Source organism: Xenia sp. Carnegie-2017, unplaced genomic scaffold (genome assembly GCF_021976095.1).
Source record: "Xenia sp. Carnegie-2017 unplaced genomic scaffold, XeniaSp_v1 HiC_scaffold_20, whole genome shotgun sequence".
Lineage (NCBI taxonomy): Eukaryota > Metazoa > Cnidaria > Anthozoa > Malacalcyonacea > Xeniidae > Xenia > Xenia sp. Carnegie-2017.
Genome location: NW_025813483.1, coordinates 11,912,212 through 11,934,282, shown reverse-complemented (window position 1 = coordinate 11,934,282; position 22,071 = coordinate 11,912,212). Strand labels below are relative to the sequence as shown.

Here is a 22,071-nt window from a genome sequence, read left to right as displayed (position 1 = left end):
TACTAGTAAGTAATTAGTCGCTGTTGATTAATAATTATTTAAATTGTCGATGATTCCACAGTAAATAAAGTTATTTATTTTTTCTAGTTTCGTGAAGCAATACAACACGATCATTGAGGAAGAAGTAAAAAATCGTAAATTATGGTTGGATGAAAATGAATCTTGGATGAAGATAACTGATAGTGATGTTTATGATCTCGATGGATTTTCTAAAAAACTGGATGAACAGAAGGTGTTTTAAATGACATTTCAACTATCCAACAATTGTCCCACGTCTCGAGCTAAATATCCTGTCATATACAGTATATAGGATTGAAGATTTGTACACTAATAAAACAAGATGTAGTTTTAAAAGTTTACTATACTTAATAATCTTTACGGTACAACTAGTTTTTAGGAAGTAGCTTTTTCTGAGCGTCTCCATAAAGATGTTTAAATACTTTTTAGATCTTTCAATATGAGTTAGAAAGGCGGAAAATGGAGGGATTTTTGAATCAAGCAAGAAACAACAGGTCGCTATACCCTGATACTAGAGTCACTATTTACGATCTTCATAACAAATGGTGGATGATAAACAACTGGTCTCAAGATAGAATCCAAAATCTGGATGGTATTATCGAGGAATGGAAAGGACTTCAAGAACTTGAAAAGGAGTTTGTTGTTAAAATTGACGATAATGACTCACGGTTAAAATTAATCTCTGCTCCAGTTGATTTATCTGATAATGATGAAACGAAGAATCAACGAAATGAACTGAAGGTATTAATATCTTTCTCCTCTTTAGTACATAAGAAAACTCGACTAAACTCTTCTTTCCTTTGTTGTAAAGGCTCTTCAGTCCGATGTTCAAGAGCTTGGTAATGAAGTAGTGGAAATGGAGAGATTATCTAACAATTTGATCAAAAAAGTTGGAGCCGACACCGAATCCGGTATACGCATCGATAAAGAATTTGATGATGTTAAAAAATGTCATTTGAGCCTTGGTAATGATGTATTGACGAGGATAAAGAAGGTGAGGGGAAGGGTGGGAACTGATTTATCATGAGCGGGAAAAATCCGTATTTAGTACTTAGTAATCATTTTATTATAAGTGAAGCTATATGTATCTCATATATGTAAAATTACGCATTGTTCATCTTGATTTTTTTTCCTGCAAATGTGAACTTGGCAGCTTGACGACAATGAACGTAAGACGAAAGCATTGTACGAACAAATAGACCAGATCAACGACACCTTGGATGAAGATGAAGATATTCTTAAAACTTTGCATGATTTACATCCAACTGACGAAAAGAAAGATTCATTAAAAGAGGATGAAATCAATGGAAATGAACAACATCCAGACGAAAAACCTTCATCTGAAGACTTGAATAAACATGTTGATCAAATATCTGTAAGTTTTATAATGGTACCACAAGCAGTCGTGTCTGATGATGTCATCTCGTCTGTCATTAGTGATTCCCTCTATTTTTACCTTGTCAACTTACGCTCAAACTACTTTGAGATGTTTTGGTTCTGATCTACTTATCTGACTACTTTGTAGCTCCGTTTAAGCGAAAAACCTGAAGAAAAGGCACGAGTCGATCATGTTAAAGAACTGGAAGCTAGTCTGGAAGATGATTTGAGTCCTCAAGCAAGAGAAACTCTGCAGAAGCAAGTTGAAGATTTTGACCTTCGTTGGGGAGACATCTGGGGTAAAATGGACAACGCTGTAAAGGAAAATAACATTGCTGTACGTGATGATTTTTAGTCTCAAGTCTTGTGGTCGATTTCAACATATTATTGGTGATTAGAGGTATCAATATTTCTGTTTTTAAAATTTTAGGAAGAAGCTATAAAATTGCAAGAACTTAGTGAAGTAGCAACATCCCCCGACGAAGAAATAGTCGACTTTAACGTGTGGAAAGATGAAATTAATGAAATCGATGAAGCTATGTTGAAATCACGAAATGATCTTCGAGATTACAATGTTGATGGGAAAGACTTCGTCAGTTTGAAAAAATCCGAAAGCGAAACAAAGGTTTGAATGTTTCTTGCATACAAGAGCAAATAAATTACTGAAGTATTTTTTGTTCTTTGGTCGGCAGTAAAATCAGGGATATATTTTAGGGGAGGGAGGCAAATTTCCCGACGAAATATTAATAGACAAACCAATCAAACTAAAACAACTACAGGGTCTCAAGTCATACCCACAATACCCCAGGGTCTCAAGTCATACCCAGTAAAAGTCTGACAAGTGAATGACATAACGACACCCACAAAGGAGCCACCGAAATCTAATCCACACAAGAGTGACCAAACGACGTCTAGAAAAAAACTAGAGCACCCCCCTACAAAATCATCCTGCATCCATGCCTGAGTATTCTATAACTTTATCAATCTTAATGTTTGTGCTCTAGATTATGCACATTAGGAAACATACTCCAATGAAAACGTAATGTTGACCTCATATTAGTGAAAACAAAGAAGATAATTTTCATTCCGTAATCTTTCGTATTTATTGCAAATTCATTATCACAGTATAATGAAAATTGTCACAAATATTGAGTTCATCATTGACTTTTCTTGGGAATGTGTTTCCTATTGCATCTCATATTTGTTAATTGGGTTTTTCTTCCCCAATTTTAGGATGCTATTGATAGGATGAATGCGGAATTTAAACCCAAGCTGTTGGAACTTCGTTCTTCGGGGGAAAAAATCGCCAAACTAGATCCCAGTGTCAATTCAAAGGAAATCGATGATGTTCTCGACTCATCGCAAAAACATCTTGAAGACCTCCAAAGTGCTTTACACCTTCGAAAATTAAGGTTTCCTGTCGTTCATTGTAGTGTTACCAATCTTTAATAAATGAAGTTTCGTCAATACGAGATAAACAATTTTTTTATATTTGGTTCCAGACTCCAAGATACTGCGTCACAATATATGAATGAAAGGATGCGAAATTGTGAAGCAAATGTTGGTGATGAAAAAGTTCAATTACAGCTGATCAGTCGACCGGGAGATGATTTGAATATTCTCTTACATCAATTGACGATATTGCTGGTAGGAACTCTGGATTATTAAAAACTCGGGAGGATGGGAACATCTTGTTGAGGCGAAAGTATTTTTCAAAGCGAAAAACGAAAGTATTTTTCAAAGCAGTGTATCTGCTTGGTTTCTTTTTCTGTAGGAAAATGAAAAGAGTTTTCAGACGAACCAAGGTGATTTTGAAGAAGTTCAAATTCATTTAAACGAAATAAAAGAAAGCAGGATTTTGACGTTACCTGAATACAATCAAGATCACCAAGATGAATGTGAAGATATAGCCATTCAGCGAACACAAATCTATAAACAGACACGCGAATACAAGAACAAGTAAGACTCTTTTTGTTTTACTAAATTTGAAAAAGAAAAGAAGATTTTCAAGGAGGTCCTTCCATTGGGGAAAAAATAATAAAAAGCAAACTCATTTTTCTAAACAGTATATTAACCATGACAACTTCTAATATTCATTATCACAAGATTTAAAACCTTTCAAATAAACCATTTTTTAAACCAATCTCTTTTCATCTATAATTGTTACATTATGTCATCTTTAGACTCCACCGTGCAATCTTCAACGTGTTTGATCGTCAAAGAAAGGAGATTGTCAAGTGGTTAAAAATTTGCGAGAAGAAAGAAAAAGAAATTCCTAATGATGTTGAAGATCTTGATGAAGCTTTGAATGCGCTGAAGTTATTTATAGTATGTTTTGGTTTATTTTATATTACTGCGTGCTTTGCTGTACACTTTCTTGTGACATTCTTGTATAAGATCTGTTCATGGATATGATAGTACCTCTTGATGCATTAGTGGATATCACACTATCGTTTGGTGCGATAGTAGATATCATAGTATCTTTTGGTGCATCGGTGGATATCATAGTATTTTTTGATGCAATGGTGGACATCATAGTATTTCGTGATACATTAGTGGATATCATGATATCTTTCAGTGCATTAGTGAATATCGTAGTATTTCTGGATGCATTAGTGAATATCATAGTATCCTTTGGTGCGATAGTGAATGTCATAGTATCTTTTGGTGCATTGATGGACATCATAGTATCTCTCGATGTATCAGTAGTCTTTTGTCTTAGGAAGCGAATGATGTGTGGAAGGAAGGAGAGCCGAATTACCAAAAGACTCTCGAACTTGGCAAGGTTGTGTCAGAAAACGAAATTTTGTTTGATAAAAAAGTCAAAGATGCAGAGAACGATTTAAAGAATTCAACCTTGCGACGTAATCAGATTTCGGAGGATTTACAACAAAAAAAGGACAAGTATGGAATTATTTATTTTTTTCGAAATTATTTATTTTTTTTCACTAACTTGTATGACATCTACATTTAACAGGCTATCAAAGACTGTTCATAATCTCTTGAGCCTTGAATTAGAGAACAAAGACGCTGAACTTAAAAAGGGAGAAGACGTTGTTGCCTTGGCATCCCATCCTGACGATCCCGTTGCGTCTCTTGACCATCTAGCTTCTTTAAAGGTTCGTCTAAACCTATAAAATAAACATAGAAGTTAGTTTTATTTTATGCTTGCTTAAATAGCTTGAAAGATATCCCATTTTTGTGTTTCAGGAGGTTCTAAAAACTTCTGACCAGTTGAAAGAAGACACAAGAATATTATACGAGAAAGCTGATGTTCTATTAAGTTCCGAAATGTATCCGCAAGACGAGAAGACAGCACTGCGACGAAAACTGATAATCGTTGACAATAGAGCTTACGATTTACCACAAGCATCGAAAGATAAATATGAAGAGTATGTAAAGGAATTATCGTTCTTGAAGTTTCTATCAGGTCACTTTTACATTAAATGTGATTGGCTGGGATGTTTTGTTTGTAGAGTCTACGATTTATATCTTGTTCATCTTACGAAGTTGATTGAATTACGACGAGAATGGATTGAAAAAAACGAGCCTCGTTTGCAGGAAGATAAAACGACAGATGCTTTGGATATTGTTGATTTGCAGACTAAACTAGACCAACATGAAGTAAGAAGTCTATGGTGTTTCCTTATTAGACTCGACGAGAATACATTAAACATAATTTCATTTAAATACTGTCTAATTATTTAAGGATTTTGAGAAAGAATTACAGAAGAACAGCGTTCGTCATGTTTTGGATCAAATTCGCGACGTTAGCGAAGTAAATGATAAGATTGCATTGTCAGATTTGACGAGTTTAGAAGAGAGATGGAGTAAGTTGAAGGATTGGTCCAGTGAAAGAAATGTCTTTCTTCAAGAGACCTTAGCAAAATGGAAAACGTTCAAAGACAAAGAAGAAGCTCTTATTGCATATATCGATGAAAAACAATCACTATTGAAGGAATTAGACGCTCCTGTGAATGTGGCAAATGAAAATGCTGTAGACGAAAGATTAAACGTTTTGAAGGTAAACTAGTAAAGAAAATGTGTTATAAAAGAACATATGCAAAACGCGTGCTCTGATTAATCAATACCCGATTTTCGATGACCTTTTAATTTTTTTTTTTGAATCATTTTCACAAGAACCTTTTCAAGTCTTTTTCCAACTTTTTTCCTTCTGTAGAAGTTAAATTCCGAAGTTAATCGTCATCGTCCCCAAATAGAGGATGTCACGCAGTCCGAAACACTATTGCTTGAAAATTTGACGCCTGAATCTGATGGATGTGATCAAGTGAAGAAACAGCTGAATGATGTTGAAGATTCTTGGAAGAAGCTAGAGCGAGACATCAAAGAGAAAATTGAATCGGTTTGTGCTGTGTTTTCATTATTTAATTTAAACAAGGAAAAATACTGTAAACTATGTAAAAGATTTGATTGTTCGTAGAATATTTCTATGGCTAATGCGTGACGCGTTTGATGGGCCATTTTAGGGGCACTCCGTTGATATTTGAAGTACTTGTTGTAAATATGTCTTTTTCAAAGCTTACAAGACGATATATCACAAAATGTTCAGTGAAGTAAATGAACGAGACGAAACCACCTAACATAACCTTTGGGGCTGATTACAAGGAGCATTTTCAACCCCGGGCTGAACTGAGACCCGTCAAGTGAGTTGCAATTTCAGCCAAGTCTTGATAGGAAAAACTCGTTTTATCAAACGCGCGATTATATGGCAAATTTCCAACTCAGTGCTGAGTTCACCCCGGTGCTGAAATTTCAACACTGGATTGAACTCAGCACTGATACAAAAATTACGCCATGTCTTCGTCTCTAACGCTGGGCTAGTTATTTAAGCATGCGTAGTCTGATTGTTGTCAGCTACGCTTGATTTTTTATGTTTTATATTTCGCGTGCTATTAGATAAGATACCCATTAATTTGTATCCTCTGGGATGAGATTTTCAATGTAAACGCAACAAATTTCAACTCACTTATCGGGGCTCAGTCGATCCAAGGGTTGAAGATGCTCCAAGTAATCAGCCCCTTAGCAGCACGATGGAGGTGAAATCCTTAAAGAATAGTTTACTCGAAATGGTCATTGAATTAATATATAGCTAACCCCATTGTATCCTCGAAATACTCCAATTTTGATGATTACATACTTCACACGAAAATTTCTTTTGGAAAAAAAGCGCGCCTAGCCTGACTCCGATGCTCATTCTTTGAAACCATTTTTTAGATGGAAAAATCCAAGCGTGCTCACAAAGCCATACATTCTTTAAAACCATTTTTTAGATGGAAAAATCCAAGCGTACTCACAAAGCCATACATTCATATTTGAAATACGTCACGGAGTGGCTTGATGATACTGACGGAAAACTTAAAACTATCGACGAAACTGAAGAAATTATACCACAGAAAGAGATCGAATCGTCTAGTGTTGATGGAGCTCTCGACAAGGAACCTGATGACGAGTCAAAGCAGGATGATGTCACTAAAGATAAGAGTGAAGATGTGGATGTTATAAATGTAAAGGATGAGCAAACGATAGAGAGACTGGAACGATTGAAAGATGATATTAAGGTATATTGTATGGGAAAAATACATCGGTTTAAAACTTTGGAAGAGGAGGTCCACAACTAATTATGATATTTGCTTTCCACGAAAATTTACCATTCCGAATTTAGAACTAAGTTATAGCGTCAGGTGTAATGAATTTATGAGCCATAAATTTTATTTTAGGTAAATCTCCGTACGATAGATCTAAATAAAGTCCGCATTGAACGTGTCCAACTTTTGGCGTGCGAAGTAAAGGAAAATTTAGATGAAGAGGGCAATAATAACATACAGAAAGATATCTCTGTTATCAGTCAAAGATATGATGTCATTGAAAATCGCCTCGATAACATGCAACTAAAAGAAGTAAGATTAATCTATCAAGTATTTCTTTATCATATCGTTTGATGATCCTTTAACGTTCAATAAATCTCCTTAGATTCCCCAGATACCCATTATTGAAACTGGACTTGTCACTACCGACGTTCCTTCCATAACAGACATTGAAATGTCTTCATCTCTTGAGTCATCATCTGATATAATGGAAGGCATCTCTCCAGTTGAGCCCGCGCGACCAGAATTAAAACCTTTGGTTGAACCGTACGATGATAAAATAACTCTAGAATTTACAAAATGGCTGATTATTGTCAATAATCTTCGAGACTTTCTCCACAACATGCAAATGAATATTCGCGATATCGATAGCGGGAACTATGAGGACATGAAGGAATGTGAGGTGGATACTAAGGTACATCTACCGTAATTATTCAATAAATACAATCTTATTATAATCCAAATAGTGTATATTCAAGACTCCTTGATTGCCATTAATATCCTTTGATTGCAGTTGTGTCTAGATGCCATGGAGGCGTATGGTAAACCTTGTCTTAATGATGTGCTGCTTTCCAGCAACGGAATGCTTCTATCCCCTGAGTACACGGACTTTGAAATTAATGAAATTCAAGCGTTGCAGGAGACTGTTCTTGTAAATTCTCAATTCGTTAGCTTTCATTTAAAAGATCAAAAATTGAGGTGAGTACAGAGTAGTTTCTATATTTATCACAGAGACATCAAGCTGTTATTTAGGCTTTTCCGATACATGTATTAAAATTAGGTAAAATAAAATAAATGCATGAAGCATTTTATGGTTGATTCAAATTCATCCAAATCTGAGTCAAAAGACAGTGTGTTTTTTTAAACTTTGTCTTATCCTTGGATCCGTAGTTGGAAGATCATTTCATTTCGTGCGTAAAATATTTAAGTGACATTTTGATGGTGCTGTGCTCCTCCCCAAAAAATTACCTGTCGGCGCCACTGGAGGTATTAAAGAGAATTAAATAATTTGGTTTCCGTTGTTTTGATTTTTGCAGACTTGATCGTGCGTTGATTTCATATCAAAATGAACAAAAGAAACAAGTTGACCGCTGGCTCAGTTCTTGCTCGAAACAATTAAAGGATATTGACGAAGATGCTGTTGGTTTAGAAGCTTCTAATGTTGAGTATAGAAAAGTCCAGGTACACCGTAAAGATTAGTGTCTTTGTGCTTATAATTCCTTGTGATGTTTGCCAAATTATATATTTTTACCCGCAGCAACTGACGAGAGATGTTAGATTGGGGGAGCCTCAGTTCCAGCATTTCAAACAACTGTCTGAAAGAATGATTGAACTGAAAGTATTTGAAGAAAAGAAACTGGATGAAACGGAGAAATATGTCGTTAATTATACTACAATGTACAATGATCTTCGAAGAGAAATCAAACGCAAGGATAAAAGGTGTGGAAAATATGTGGACTGTAGAAATTATACAATTTAAAATGCTGTTTTGGAAATTATATTTTAATGGGACTTTGATGAATAATCTTTTAGATTGTATGTCACATTGTTGAAGTCAATTTCTCTTCCGCTTGAGTCCATTGAAATGGCCGTGAACGAAGCAGAGACATGGGTTGAGCCTGAAGAACTTTCCCCGGAATATAACGAAGCCAAGGAACAGTTGAAGAAAATGAAGGTCGAAAATCGTTAGCTTGATCTTTCTTGCTATATCTAGGGGTGGATCTAGATGGGGGTTGCTAGCCCATCATTAAAAAGGATAATTCAATAGTTTGTTAATGAAAATGTTGTTGTATCAAGACATTTCCAAACGATGCGCCCCTTCCTGAACGAGATCCCGGATCCGTCTTTTAGATCCTTGCTAGATCTTTTTTGCCTTGCTTTGATCTTTTTTGAATTTTCTTTATCTAGACGTCAGTATTCGTCATTGAAACGTTGCATACAAGGTCTATTCATATTTTAAAAGAAACAGGAAAAATTGTCAGCGAACACGAGTATCTTAAAAATGACGATAAAGAAAATATTGTACAGCGCATTCAAACTGTCACACCAAAGACAGAATCGCTTCCTGCCTTTGCTCTTAACAAGTACAAAAGGTCTGCTCACAACAATTCAATGATTTCTCTTTTGTGTTTTTAGGCTTTTTGTATTTTTTCTTATTTGTCCCAGATTGAATCGCGAGTTCCTGTTATTGACTGAAAGCCTTGTTGAAAATCATGAAAATTGGATGGAGAAAAATGAAAAAAGGACTGAATTACCACCGACTGAAAATGTCGCGGATCTTGAGGGATTCGTCAAGCTTCAGGAAAATCACGATGTAAGTCATCATCACTATCCATAAATGATCTTTGTTACTTGTGAATGATCTTCATTGTTTATTGTTGATCTCCCATGCCCTTCTCAGACATATATTCCTCTCGTCATGTTGAATCTAATCGGAGTATTGGTGTTTCTGATGAATTTAGCGAACCCTTTTTTCGTAACGTTTGTTCTTGTAGACGTTTCTTGAAGAGTTAAAACTGCACGATGTATCTCAGTTGATGAAAGATTCTGAAAACATGATTGAGATAAAAAAGGAAACACTTCAAAAACTTCATGATCTTCATTCAAGATGGTCGAATCTTTTTTCTTGGGCAACCAAACGAACTGTGTATTTGAAAACAGGGATCGCTGAATGGCGAGAATTTGGAGAACAGGCGCAAAGGATTAAATATTTCATTGATGCAAGACAGAAGGATATCTTAGAATTAAACGAAAAGAACGATCCGAGCAAAGATAACGTTGAAATTCTTAAGGTATCAACATAAAATTATTTTTAATATAATATTTGTCTGATGTGTGTTCATGTTATGTATATTTATTTTGTTGCATTTTGTATAATTTATGTTCATGTTATGTATATAGATTTAGTCACTTGAACATTGTGAAGTGGTAACATTTCAAACATATTTCTAAATCTATTGAATCCATTTTTAGGACATGCAAGCTGGATCGTTGGAGAATTCATTGGAAATATGGAAATTACAGCAAACATTGCCGCATGTTGTCTCAAGTATTGGAAATGATACTGAAGCAAGCAGGAATATCGAAGAACAGGAAAAGATTGTCATAGAACAAAACAATCAACTTATTGATGATCTTTCCTCTGCCATCAACGAGGTTTGTTGAGGCTTCAATATTTATTGTATCGTATTGTTTCCATTTTTACCATTTTATTCTTTTTTTTATATAATTAGCGTGAATTACGTCAATATCAAGTGGAAACACTTCAACAACATCTGAACTCCGTCGATAACTGGATTGATGCTACGACAATCTTGATTGATGATTTCAACGAGGCAGCCACTGAACTGGAAGAATTCGACAAGACACCGATAGAAGACGATGGAGAATCTGAATCTGGAAAAAACGTCGAGCGCGCGAAGATGGTAGAAAAAGTTAATGAAATCACAGAGAAAATTGCAGTTAGTTTCAACATTATTTATTTATTTATTTTTAGTTATATAATTCATTCTTGACTATAGATTTCCATGTTCTTGAATAGTCAACGTCATATGTTATTTTCAAAGATATTTTATATTGCTATCTTTGTCTTTATGAATTTCCTAAGGCCGGTGTTTTGGCGTCATTAGTTGTTGAGTTATGCATTCTAGATTCTTGTGTATCTATTTAAAGATGACTTTTAAAATTTGCTTGTTTTCCAGCGAGTTCGAACAAACGACAGATATTTTGGATTTGGATTATAGCGTTATTTTAATCAAGAACTCGATCAACTTGAACGGAGCAATTATAGAAAATCATATGAAAAAATTAATTAGTATAAAATTTCTTTTTATTCAGCTTCGTCGAGTTAATACCTCCGAATATAAAGCTAAAATGGATCACATTAATGAATTGCATGAAGTACTCTCTACTGGACCTTATAACACACCACAACTTGGCGATCAATTGACGACCATAAACCAGAAATGGGACGATTTTATTTTTGCCGTTTACAGAGTTGCTTGGAGAAAGATTGAGGTTACATGAAAAACACATGTTGACATTACTTTTCTAATTCAAACCATAAATTTGACGTCCTTTTTAAAATGTTTTCCCATTCTTCGTTATTTTTTCCCAGGGTGTCAAGTCACTGCAGTCTGTCACCTATCTTCATTATGATATGATGATACCGAAGCATGAAGATTCTGTTGCAGAAGTGGAAACACTGGATGAATGGAAGGGAAAGGTGGCCGATCTCAACAGCATTGTCAATGACGTGAAACTGAAATATCAGCTACAAAAAATAAATGAATGTGATTTTGAAAAGATACAGAAGGATTTCTCTAGTGTTCAGGTTGCAGTATTTTCTTTTTCTTTTTTTCTCTTACGATTGCTTTGCATAACGTTCATTTTGTTCATATGATGGAAAATCATTTTTCTGGTTGTAGCTGTTATTCTACCAACTCTACACATTTATGACACATTATTCTTAATGGTAGGAATTCCAAAAAGAAATTGACGATGATATTTTACCAAAACTCGAAGTCGTACGTCTCGCTGGTGCTAAACTTTGTATGCCAGATGATGGTCCTGCCTCTAAGGAAACGAAAAAAGAAATTGCCGTAGCTGTTCTTTCTTTGCATGAAGAAATTGAAGGCTTAAGAGTCGTTGTCCAATTGCACCTCTTCAGGTAAGATTTTACGGAAGTGCTTTTTGATAATTGATAACTTTAATCCAAAACTTTCATTTCTAGAAATTAACTTTTTTTTATTTATTTGTACCAATTCCTGGGCAATTCTCCCATCGCATGTGACATTCACCCTGTAATTATGTGGTTATTCATTAGATCCTAGACAATCATTGTGGAAAGTCACATTACAAATTACTGAGCAATTCTCCCATCGCATGTGACATTCACCCTGTAATTATGTGGTTATTCATTAGATCCTAGACAATCATTGTGGAAAGTCACATTACAAATTACTGAGCAATTCTCCCATCGCATGTGACATTCACCCTGTAATTATGTGGTTACTCATTAGATCCTAGACAATCATTGTTGGAAAGTCACATTACAAATTACTGAGCAATTCTCCCACCGCATGTGACATTCACCCTGTAATCATGTGGTTATTCATTAGATCCTAGACAATCATTGTGGAAAGTCACATTACAAATTACTGAGCAATTCTCCCATCGCATGTGACATTCACCGTGTAATTATGTGGTTATTCATTAGATCCTAGACAATCATTGTGACGTATTTAATTTCAATAAACACGTGATTTGAACTGAAACAAACATATTAACGTGTTTTATATTGTACAAAAACTTTGAGCCATTGCCGTACTGTATGATCTGTCTTGCTTTATGATCTGTTTTATGTTTTTGATGAATTACAAACATTGCCTTTTGATTGGATTTAGTACAGCTGTTTCATCTTTTTGTTATTCATTTGTCCTCTAGACTTGATGATATTGTCTATACATATTTCCACAAGCGCATTAGGGAGAATGAGAAATTGCTGGCTCAAGAAAAAAATGAAAAAGAGAAAATATTTCCTGTCGGAGAGGATGATGAAACGATTGCACTTCAATTTAAAATCATTAAGGTTCGAATACTAATGATTTTGATTTTATGATTCCTCGTCACGTTTCATTATATTTTGCAGGAAGCCGAGCTCAGGCATGAAGAAAATGAGAAAATTTTCCAGAAAACTAGTGAACAATATTATGAACTGAAGGAAAGCAATTTCATCCATGATAGTCAACTTGTGACTTTTGTCGAGGAAAGATTGAAAAATTTGTCGGTTGAGAGAAAAACCATTAGAAAGCTGTACAATGAAATAAAACAGAGGTGGGAAAAATTTTCATCGTCCAAGATAATCTCAACAATTCAATGAATTGATATTACATATTTTGAACTACATTCATTGTACATTAAATGTTACAAGACTGTATTTCTCCATCAGTTTAATGGTTAAGAACTTTGTTTTGTTATTTAGATGATTTATTTTATTTTCGTTTCGGCAGAACGCGACGAAATCTTGTCGACATATTTACAAATACTATGAATAAGTTGACGAAATGGTTGAAGAAGATGGAAAGACAAGAAAAAAAAATTGATGATTCTGTTGAAGATGTTGAGACAACGTTAGTTGAATACAAAAAAGTGAAGAGTACTGCGGAAGATCTATCGACTGGGGACGAGTTAAATGCTCGAGTTGTGAAGATTTTTAATCAGATTCAAGTCGAAATGATTTGGAGTGAAAGCGAAATAGAGGAGAATCAAATTGAAGTTAATTTAATGAGTCATCGTTATGAAGTATTGAAGAAGAATGTTGAAGAAAAGCAACAAAAGTTTGTAATGTTTTATAATCTTAAAGAATGTGTGACAACCAAGATGCATTGCGCGCTTTTGTTTATTTTTACATCGTTACTCACAAAATGGCCTTTTATGATCAACCAAGGTTAAGTGTACTTGCTACAAAGATAGTATTTAGGGTTCACAAGAACTGAATACTGTTGAATGTGTGCCTCCCATTGAATTTTATGATGTGATGTGAAAATCTTTGCACAAATTATAAGCAGCATCTTTTAAGTATTGAGTTTCTTTTAACACCTGGTTCACTCTACTTACCATTTGCATGGTTTGGTGTTAGCTGGTATGATCCAGGGGTGGCCTGGGCACCAAAACAATGCTCCTTGGGTCGAGATTAGGATTCATGCTCCTGATATCTTAAGCTGACCATCCCCTCTCTACTAACACTTTCACACCGATATGGTGGAGACAAAGACAAAGATAAATAGACAGTCGATAACAACAACAACAAAACAAAATTTGTATTTCACTCAATTTTGCTTTTCTGCTTACTGCTATAAGCTCTCGCCGTCGCGTTACAAATGGTTATGATTGACTCTTGAGCCTACGCCTCATATACCCTTTTCACTGCCTGCTGTGCTGACGTATGCATCTGTCGTCACCTAGCTGTTAACTTTGCCTATTGCATATTCTCATTTAACATCTTTTTGGATCGTTTCAAATAAGTATTTTGCTGTTAATAATTTTAGACTGGAAACGACATTAAAAGTGCGTTTGGGAAATATACTGGACGCTAGCGAGAAGGAGATTGCTGAAGCGGAGGCCTGGGATAAGCCGAGTGGGATATCGCGAGAGTTGGGAAAAGCCACAGCGCAGATACAGGAATCCATGGTCTGTGACAATTACAGTGTATTTTTTCTTATTTTCTTTTCATTACAACTATATTGTTTTGTGAAAGGTGTTGTTAATTTATTTACACAAACAGTGACGTCAGTTTAATGTCATTGTGTTGTAGGGGGGGGGGACACATGACAGGTATAACGTTTATGTGCACAAACCGTGACATCATTATGATATCTTTGTTATGTAGGAACACGTGACTGGTGTAAACAATTTATACACTGAAACAATGACGTCAGTGAAACGTCCTCAAGAAATCATTGAGTCAGGAGTACTTCCCAAAGAAACGAATGAAATGATTGATGAAAAACGTCGTGAACTTATCAAGAGAGTTGGTCGTCTTCCTTCAGTGGAACTTGAGAACCACAGAAGGTTTGTCTATTTGTAATAAATCTTCAACAATGTTGGTGATATATTGATTTGCATCTCCATTTTACTCGCCACACAGCTTGTACGAGGAATTTCTGGCGTTACTTCATGATATTCTCAACGAAAGAGAGCAATGGATTGAACAGAATGATTCCAATGCTATGACGTCATTCGTCTCCGTGTCAAGCTTGGATGACGTAAAGGAAAAAGTGAAAGAAAGCGAGGTTGTAAAATTTTTGTTTGTATCATTTAGTTCGAGTCCATTTTTGTCTTTAGTGTTTCCATCATGTTTTTGTTAGGAGTTTCTGGCGGAGATAGAAAAACAGGATATGGCAGAAATCAGGAAGGAAGTTGAGAAGATGAATAATACAGATTTCAAACTTAAAGCGACATCAAAAGACCTTGGCAACCGATTACAGTCTATCAAACTATCAGCAGAAAAACGAAGACAAGTGTTACTGTCAATTCTGGAACAGTGGGAAGAAATGCGCGAGAAATTGAAACATTTGGTTGAGTGGATGGATGAAAAAGATTTAGAATTAAAGAAATTGAAGGATCAAGTTGATGTAGGCAACGAAGATGAAGTTAGGAAAGAACTTGGTCAACTTAAGGTATTTAGATGAAAGTACAAGAAAATGGTTTTTGCATTTAAGAAATAAAAGATGTTTACTATGTTTGCACAGGCTTATGCAAACCTTTGGAAGAACTCGAGAGCAGATCAGTGCAAGCCCGAGACTGAAGGTCGAGTGTTGCACATTCTCGAGAGTTCTCACAAACGTCTCCGAGGCTTGCATAAGCCAGTGCAAACACGAAAACATCTTTTATTTTTTCATAAAATAACAATAATGCGAAAAAAAACAAACATTTTAATTTTCACTCGAAAATGTATTCATGATCGATTTGCAAATTCTCTTTCACTGATTGATTGTTTTGATTGATTTGATTGGTTGAGCTCAGATGTGTTTAGCACAGGCTAATGCAAACACAGCTCTAGACCAATCAGCGCACGCGTTTCATTGTGTTTATTTTATAATTTGTTCTCCTTTATGACTAATTTTACGCCTTATAAAGTTTGAATTGTTTGTCGAGCGGATTTCTCATTTTGCTTGTACACCGTTCAAGCAGAGAAACGAAGGAACGACCAAATTTAAGAGATTCGATACTTCGTGTTTTTATTGTATCAAGTTTTCTCATTTTAAGGTGATACAGTCTCAGATTGAGAACAAATCTCCTGAAGTTCTTGATTTGAAAAAGATAGTTGGAAACTTGAAGAATATTCTCGGAAACGAGTGTGAAGCGAACGCCGTTGTTGATGAACAATTGAAAGATTTCATGGAATGTTGGAATAACATGGCGAATGATGTTCAAGTCAAGATTGGAGAGGTTTGATGATCTTCAAAACATTTCAATATTTGTCATGATTTGATGTTATTAAAATACTATATTCTGCTGTTTAGCTTGAGTCATCCGGTCGCCATCTAAATGCCATGCACAGACACATTGACGACACTCAAGATTGGATGGATGACGTCATTGAAATAGTGGACAAATTTTCAGCCAATAAGAAACTACTTCAAAGTTTGCCTCCTGAAGATATTGTGAAAGAAAAAACTGACCCTTTGGCGCTGAATGATTTGGAAGAAAAACCCAATCAAACTGTGGAAGAGAGACACTTCGAGGAAAAGAGGGATGTTTCCGAAAGAGTTTTGAAAAGTCAAGATATAGAGAAATTGAACGAGGAAAATAAGACTCTAATTAAAGAATTCGTTGTAAGTAAAGTTTAGTATCTTGTGTATTACAATGACGCAATATTTAGAGCTTTTCCCTTATTTGTATTAGATAAAATGTGAAGATCGCGCGGCTTGTGAAGCTTCTGTGAACTGGGCCGAGGAACTCGGGCAGAATGTAAAGAAGACTTGGATGAAAACTCCGCAAACGTGTTGAACATCCGCATCGAAAAATTGAAATCATCTTGGGATGATATCAACCACAGAATTGTTGAATTTTCAAACCTAAATAATGAAGTAATTAATATCAGTTGTGTTGACTGCTTTGCCTTAAGTTGGTAGATTTAGAATCAAATTTTTTTTTCAAAGGAAATTAAATTAGTGGAATACCAGTTGGCTGAGCAGCGTTGTGATGACGATCCAGACACGTTGACCTTGGAGGAATGGAGATCAGAAACGACTTCAATGACGCAATGGATTGATCATGTCAACGATGAATGTACTCATTTGATTGTAGAACGCGATAACGAGAGTCTGAAGACAGCAGAACTGGAGATCAAGGTACACACGTTATGGTTAACTTTGGTTTATGGGATGTGCCAATTGTATTGTTTTTGTTTCAGAGAGTACTTGAGAAACTTGCGACTGAAGGAAAACCGGGTATGAACAAGATTGTAGTCCTGGGGCGACGTATAATTGATAGTCATTCCCAGAATTCTGAAAAAGAGGAAGAGATTGGGTCAACTTTAACTAAATTGAGAACAAAAATGAATTCATTGGAAAAATTTGTTGAATTGTGTAGAATAAGGTATTGACATTTGTTGTGTTTTTAACCAAGGCTGTGTAAATTTATTTTTATTTTATTATGTATTTTTGTTTTTTTAGAGTACTTGAGACTATCGTGATATACTGCAAGGAAAGACTTGATGTTTGTCTTTGTTTTGTTGAACAAGACGAAATTATCATAAAACAACTCTCACCTCCAGGCTCCTCTCCTCAAGCAATTCATGAGCAAATTGCTGTACTCCATGTAAGGCTGCACTTTATCATTATTCGCCTTCAACATGTTAATATCATCTATGTCGTTCAAGGTTTCCGAGAAAGATATATCTGAACACCAACAGCAGTTCTTGGAAATCCATTCGTATTTAAAAGAGAGACGTCATGATAAGTTTATCGCAGCCGAGACGGAAAAGGAATTTGGGACTATATGTAAAAGTATTGAAAAACGAAGGATTGATGTGGATAAACAGTTAAAAGAGGGTCGAAAAAGGTACATTATAAGAATGAATAGCTGAAGGCTAGAGAAAAAGTACTTAAGCTAACTATTTCGTACTTTCTACTTGCTCCTTTATATAGAAGAAATTGTTGTAACGTAGAGTGAGTGTCTCATTTTGTTTGTTTTATTCCAGATTAAATCAAGCCATGATGAATTTCTTTGAGAAAGAAAAGAAGATTACAATAAAGTGGTTAATAGGATGTGAGAAAAAAGAAAAAAATATTAAATCCAACGTAGAGGACTTAAAAGATAGCAAGAACGAACTGATCAAAGTTAAGGTAGGAAAAAATTTCGACGTTTTTCAAATACGTTCGATATTTGTATTTTTATAAATTTTTGTCTTTGAAACTCTAGGAAATTCGTTCCGAGTTTGATGATGGTCGTCAGAATTCAAACAAATTGCTCGAAATCCATAAAATCATTGTCGATGATGGAATCTTGGGAGAAAATGAATCTAAAGATATTGATGACGTTATGACGTCATTAGTTGGCAGAATTGAATACGTTGATAAAAGTTTACATGAAAAGGAACAAAAGTATGTTGCAGTTTTATGGTGTCCTTTCCTTTTCATTTGTCAACTATGCATTATTATTTAAAAAGATTTTGTTCATCCATATTTGCAACTCTGGTAATTCTATATTTCTAGACTCTACACCGCTCTATTAACAAGCTTGACAAATCTTTTGGATTCAATTGAGACTGCTATAGATAAAGGGAGAACGAGCATCAAAACAGACGAGGCCATGTCTACATACTTCAAAACTGCGAAGGATCAGATGGAGGATAACAAGGTATACTTGTGTATGTTTGGTGTGTTCTCTAGTTATTCAAATACTATTGTAACTTGTTCTTCTCTTCAGATAATGATACGTGATGTTCGATCTCTTCATTTGTTCGTGAATAAAGAGCTTGAGAAGGGAGAGGATGTAAAAAGAGCGAAACTTCTAGGACCTGAGGACGCAGACACAATAGACCTGAGGCTCAGTGATTTGGCACAGAAATCCGCCGACCTTCAAGAAGCAGCTTACACGAAGGACGCAAGGTCTGTTTTGTAGCTATAAATCTATTTATTTTCCTTTTAGTATAGCGATTTATGTTTGTATCTTGTATCTTTTATTGTAAATTTAATGATTCCAGAATGCGAGGAGAATACGCAATGACGTTTAAAACTGAACTAGAACGATGTAGTCAGTGGTTAAAGTTCCTAGAAAGAAGAATTGAAAATACTTCAGAAGAAGCTGACGATTTTGAAGGCTATGAGAAACTTACAGAAGAGCACGTGGCAAGTTCAGCCGCTTTTTCTCAATACATTCTGTATACTTTTTATATCTTCCTTTCGAGCACTTTGAAAGTCTACCTTTTTTTCTACGTCTTAATACATTCTAAATCCTAATCAACCCACCCTTGGTATTTCCCACGTTTTAATCTATTCAAAATTTATTTATCTCATTTTCATATCCTTAATTCATTCTAAATTCTATTTTACCTCACTTTCCACTACTCAATTCATTCTAAATTCTATTTTACCTCATTTTCCACTTGTTGCTAGATTCTATTAATACCTATCATACTTTTACAGCGTTTTGAAGAAGACTTGAAGGTGTATGACATATCTCTGCTGGTGAAAGAAGTTGTTAATATCGAAGAATTGGAAAATTCAGTGAAAGTGGAGTTGACTGTTGTGGAAAAGCGTTGGAAATTGGTCGTGAAATGGTGTGATGAACGAAATAAAAAATTATCAAACATCGTTTCACTATGGACACGGTTAAGACAAGAACAAGCGGATATACGCAACTGGATCGATGAGAAAAGTGAACAACTCCAAGTTGCTGATGCCATAAACCTTGCTGATGAAGATGCTGTCAGTGAGCAGCTAAATATCATAAAAGTTTGTATAATTTCTAGTTTTAATTCAACTTTGTATCACTTAATAATTTTCATCGGTCGATCTAACGCATCCGTTCATTATCAGTCTCTTCAGCCCGAGCGAGAAAACTATTTGAAACGTGTGACAGAAGTGGAAGCACTTGGCCAGGAACTACAGAAAGCTATCGTCAAGAATAATAACGCTAAAGAGTCGATACAACATCAAATTGCAGATCTTGATAAAGTTTTTAATGAACTTTTAGGACGCATTCTTAATAAAACTGCACAAGTGCGTATTTGTTTTTGTTGGTAATTTTTGCATTTCTTTTCCTGTTTGTACATCTTGAAAAACCATAATGAAAATGTTACCAATTCAATTTTCATGAATAGTTGGAAACGGCCAAGCAAAGAATGCAATCGTTAAAACAAGAGAAGAAGATTGTGGATACTTGGTGTAGTGATACTGAAATACTTCTGGATGAGTTGGACGGCATGGAAAAGAAATTTCAAGATCTGACGAGTGGTAAACAAGATGAAACCGTGGAAGAAGATAAAGAAAAAGAAACGGAGAAGAAAAAGCGAGAAAGAATGAAAGCAGAGAAAGAAAAACTAACTGAAGATATGATCAAAGTTGTTGAAAATCTTTCTGTAAGTTAAAAATTTAATAGAACTTTAATAGTAAGTTTTTAATGAAATTTAAGCGTAGAGCTTTTATCCTTTTGTTGCTTCGGTCACATGATCACGTGGTCATGCGATGAGATGGCGATCGTGTCTTTGTAGCATTTTGTCTTTAGTTTAAATATATGATAAACGTCCAACTTTGTTTCTTCTTAATTCGACGAAAAGGTCTTTCTTCAAACTAAATTTTTTAAAATGTTAACGTTTTACAGGACAAGTATAAAAAACTGGGCGACATTGAATCAAGAGTAAATCGTGTGAACGACATATTTGACGAAACGATTGAAGCTATTTCCGATGATGGTAAAGAAGAGGTTGCTAAGAAGAAAGCTGATTTCAACGATCGTTATAACACCGTGAGTCAGAGATTAAAAGAAATGCCCAACAGAGATCTACCAGAGAGCTCTAGTTGTTGGTTTGCTAGGTTTTTAAAACGTAGATTATTTCCTGTTGCTGCCTACTAAACTGATATGTCATACATACTCTGTTTTAAGGTTGCAGTATGGTATTTTTTAGCTTTTTGTGTTAGATTACATGTGAGACCTAAATTTAGAAGTATTAGCAACAAATCATTACAATATAATGCCCTTCGTGAATTAAATTTGGCATGATCAATTGATGTATTTGACGAATATTAAAACATTATTTTCGTAATATTGTTTGAGTATGTTTTCATTATTGATCGTTCTTCAGTTGAACCTGTGTAATTGTCCTTGCAATTGTTGACCACACCCTCATCAACTTTTTCCCTTCTATAATGTCATTGAAGATTGTATTAGTTCTAAATACGACCGCTTCCGTTGTTTATTAAGTAAATTGAAATGAGGTAATTTATTGATTGACGTAAACTGAAAAACACAAGAGAAACATTTTATTACTGGGATAATATATAGCTCTAGTGTCGCATTAACAAAAACATATAGTGAACATATACCTTGTTCTTACTACAATATATTTATTTTTAAGTTTATTCCCAATACCGTTTTTAGGTATTTCTATGATCTTTTTTCTCGTTTTCTTTATAAACAATCTTAGCTTAGATAATTTTCGTTGAGCTTGTTACCCCAAGTTTGTAAGATAGTGAAATACATGTTCACTATGATGCCGTGTAAATTAAAGTGAATTAGTGTTACATTGTCTCGTTTTCTAGTAAATTAAACTGAAGTAGTGTTACATTGTCTCGTTTTCTAGAAAATCAAAGTGAAGTAGTGTTACATTGTCTCGTTTTCTAGTAAATTAAAGTGAAGTTGTGTTACATTGTCTCATTTTCTAGTAAATTTAAGAGAAGTAGTTTTACATTGTCTCGTTTTCTAGAAAATCAAAGTGAAGTAGTGTTACATTGTCTCGTTTTCTAGTAAATTAAACTGAAGTAGTGTTACATTGTCTCGTTTTCTAGTAAATTAAACTGAAGTAGTGTTACATTGTCTCGTTTTATAGAAAATCAAAGTGAAGTAGTGTTACACTGTCTCGTTTTCTAGAAAATTAAAGTGAAGTAGTGTTACATTGTCCGTTTTCTAGAACGTCAACGTCAATTTCGAGAATAGTACAATAAATAGTCTATGCAATGCACTCACAGTGACGGTTCTCTGTTGGTTGCGTTGTAGTAAAATTTTCGATGTATTGTTGATTTCATGTGATTCAACAATTACAAAGTTGGAACATGGCCAACAC

The 22,071-nt window shown here is 34.9% G+C and overlaps 2 protein-coding genes across 2 annotated transcripts in view; both read left to right on the top strand.

The window, feature by feature from the left end:
* LOC124441698 (nuclear anchorage protein 1-like) overlaps window positions 1-16,869 on the top strand; it is a 34,099-nt gene extending 17,230 nt beyond the window's left edge. The window contains 41 exon segments of the mRNA XM_046992165.1: window positions 88-232; window positions 448-759; window positions 830-1,012; window positions 1,172-1,393; window positions 1,544-1,732; window positions 1,826-2,020; window positions 2,629-2,807; window positions 2,898-3,042; window positions 3,170-3,354; window positions 3,579-3,723; window positions 4,118-4,299; window positions 4,373-4,514; window positions 4,606-4,787; window positions 4,872-5,019; window positions 5,105-5,419; window positions 5,576-5,758; window positions 6,687-6,974; window positions 7,134-7,313; window positions 7,387-7,695; window positions 7,795-7,979; window positions 8,318-8,462; window positions 8,539-8,720; window positions 8,814-8,955; window positions 9,189-9,373; window positions 9,447-9,594; window positions 9,776-10,072; window positions 10,254-10,436; window positions 10,514-10,741; window positions 11,118-11,297; window positions 11,398-11,613; window positions 11,759-11,949; window positions 12,726-12,870; window positions 12,931-13,115; window positions 13,292-13,618; window positions 14,330-14,471; window positions 14,671-14,852; window positions 14,929-15,073; window positions 15,149-15,460; window positions 16,050-16,232; window positions 16,307-16,618; window positions 16,689-16,869. Coding sequence (XP_046848121.1) covers window positions 88-232; window positions 448-759; window positions 830-1,012; window positions 1,172-1,393; window positions 1,544-1,732; window positions 1,826-2,020; window positions 2,629-2,807; window positions 2,898-3,042; window positions 3,170-3,354; window positions 3,579-3,723; window positions 4,118-4,299; window positions 4,373-4,514; window positions 4,606-4,787; window positions 4,872-5,019; window positions 5,105-5,419; window positions 5,576-5,758; window positions 6,687-6,974; window positions 7,134-7,313; window positions 7,387-7,695; window positions 7,795-7,979; window positions 8,318-8,462; window positions 8,539-8,720; window positions 8,814-8,955; window positions 9,189-9,373; window positions 9,447-9,594; window positions 9,776-10,072; window positions 10,254-10,436; window positions 10,514-10,741; window positions 11,118-11,297; window positions 11,398-11,613; window positions 11,759-11,949; window positions 12,726-12,870; window positions 12,931-13,115; window positions 13,292-13,618; window positions 14,330-14,471; window positions 14,671-14,852; window positions 14,929-15,073; window positions 15,149-15,460; window positions 16,050-16,232; window positions 16,307-16,618; window positions 16,689-16,793 — 8,149 coding nt within the window. The 3' untranslated portion in view covers window positions 16,794-16,869.
* On the top strand, window positions 16,689-21,054 carry LOC124443159 (myosin-4-like). The gene is made up of 14 exons (XM_046993682.1): window positions 16,689-16,873; window positions 16,946-17,137; window positions 17,200-17,384; window positions 17,462-17,606; window positions 17,668-17,849; window positions 17,989-18,133; window positions 18,210-18,391; window positions 18,503-18,647; window positions 18,717-18,898; window positions 18,994-19,138; window positions 19,436-19,744; window positions 19,829-20,011; window positions 20,113-20,370; window positions 20,613-21,054. The coding sequence occupies exons 2-14, from the start codon at window positions 17,042-17,044 to the stop codon at window positions 20,862-20,864; spliced, it is 2,409 nt and encodes an 802-aa protein (XP_046849638.1). The 5' UTR covers window positions 16,689-16,873; window positions 16,946-17,041; the 3' UTR covers window positions 20,865-21,054.
* Window positions 21,055-22,071: the final 1,017 nt, after the last annotated feature.

Coding starts and splice junctions, on each gene's coding strand:
- LOC124443159 (XM_046993682.1), top strand. CDS start 17,042: ATGACGCAATGGATTGATCATGTCAACGATGAATGTACTCATTTGATT. Junction 18,134..18,209: donor ACGAACTGATCAAAGTTAAG/GTAGGAAAAAAT, acceptor TTGAAACTCTAG/GAAATTCGTTCCGAGTTTGA. Junction 18,392..18,502: donor TTACATGAAAAGGAACAAAA/GTATGTTGCAGT, acceptor CTATATTTCTAG/ACTCTACACCGCTCTATTAA.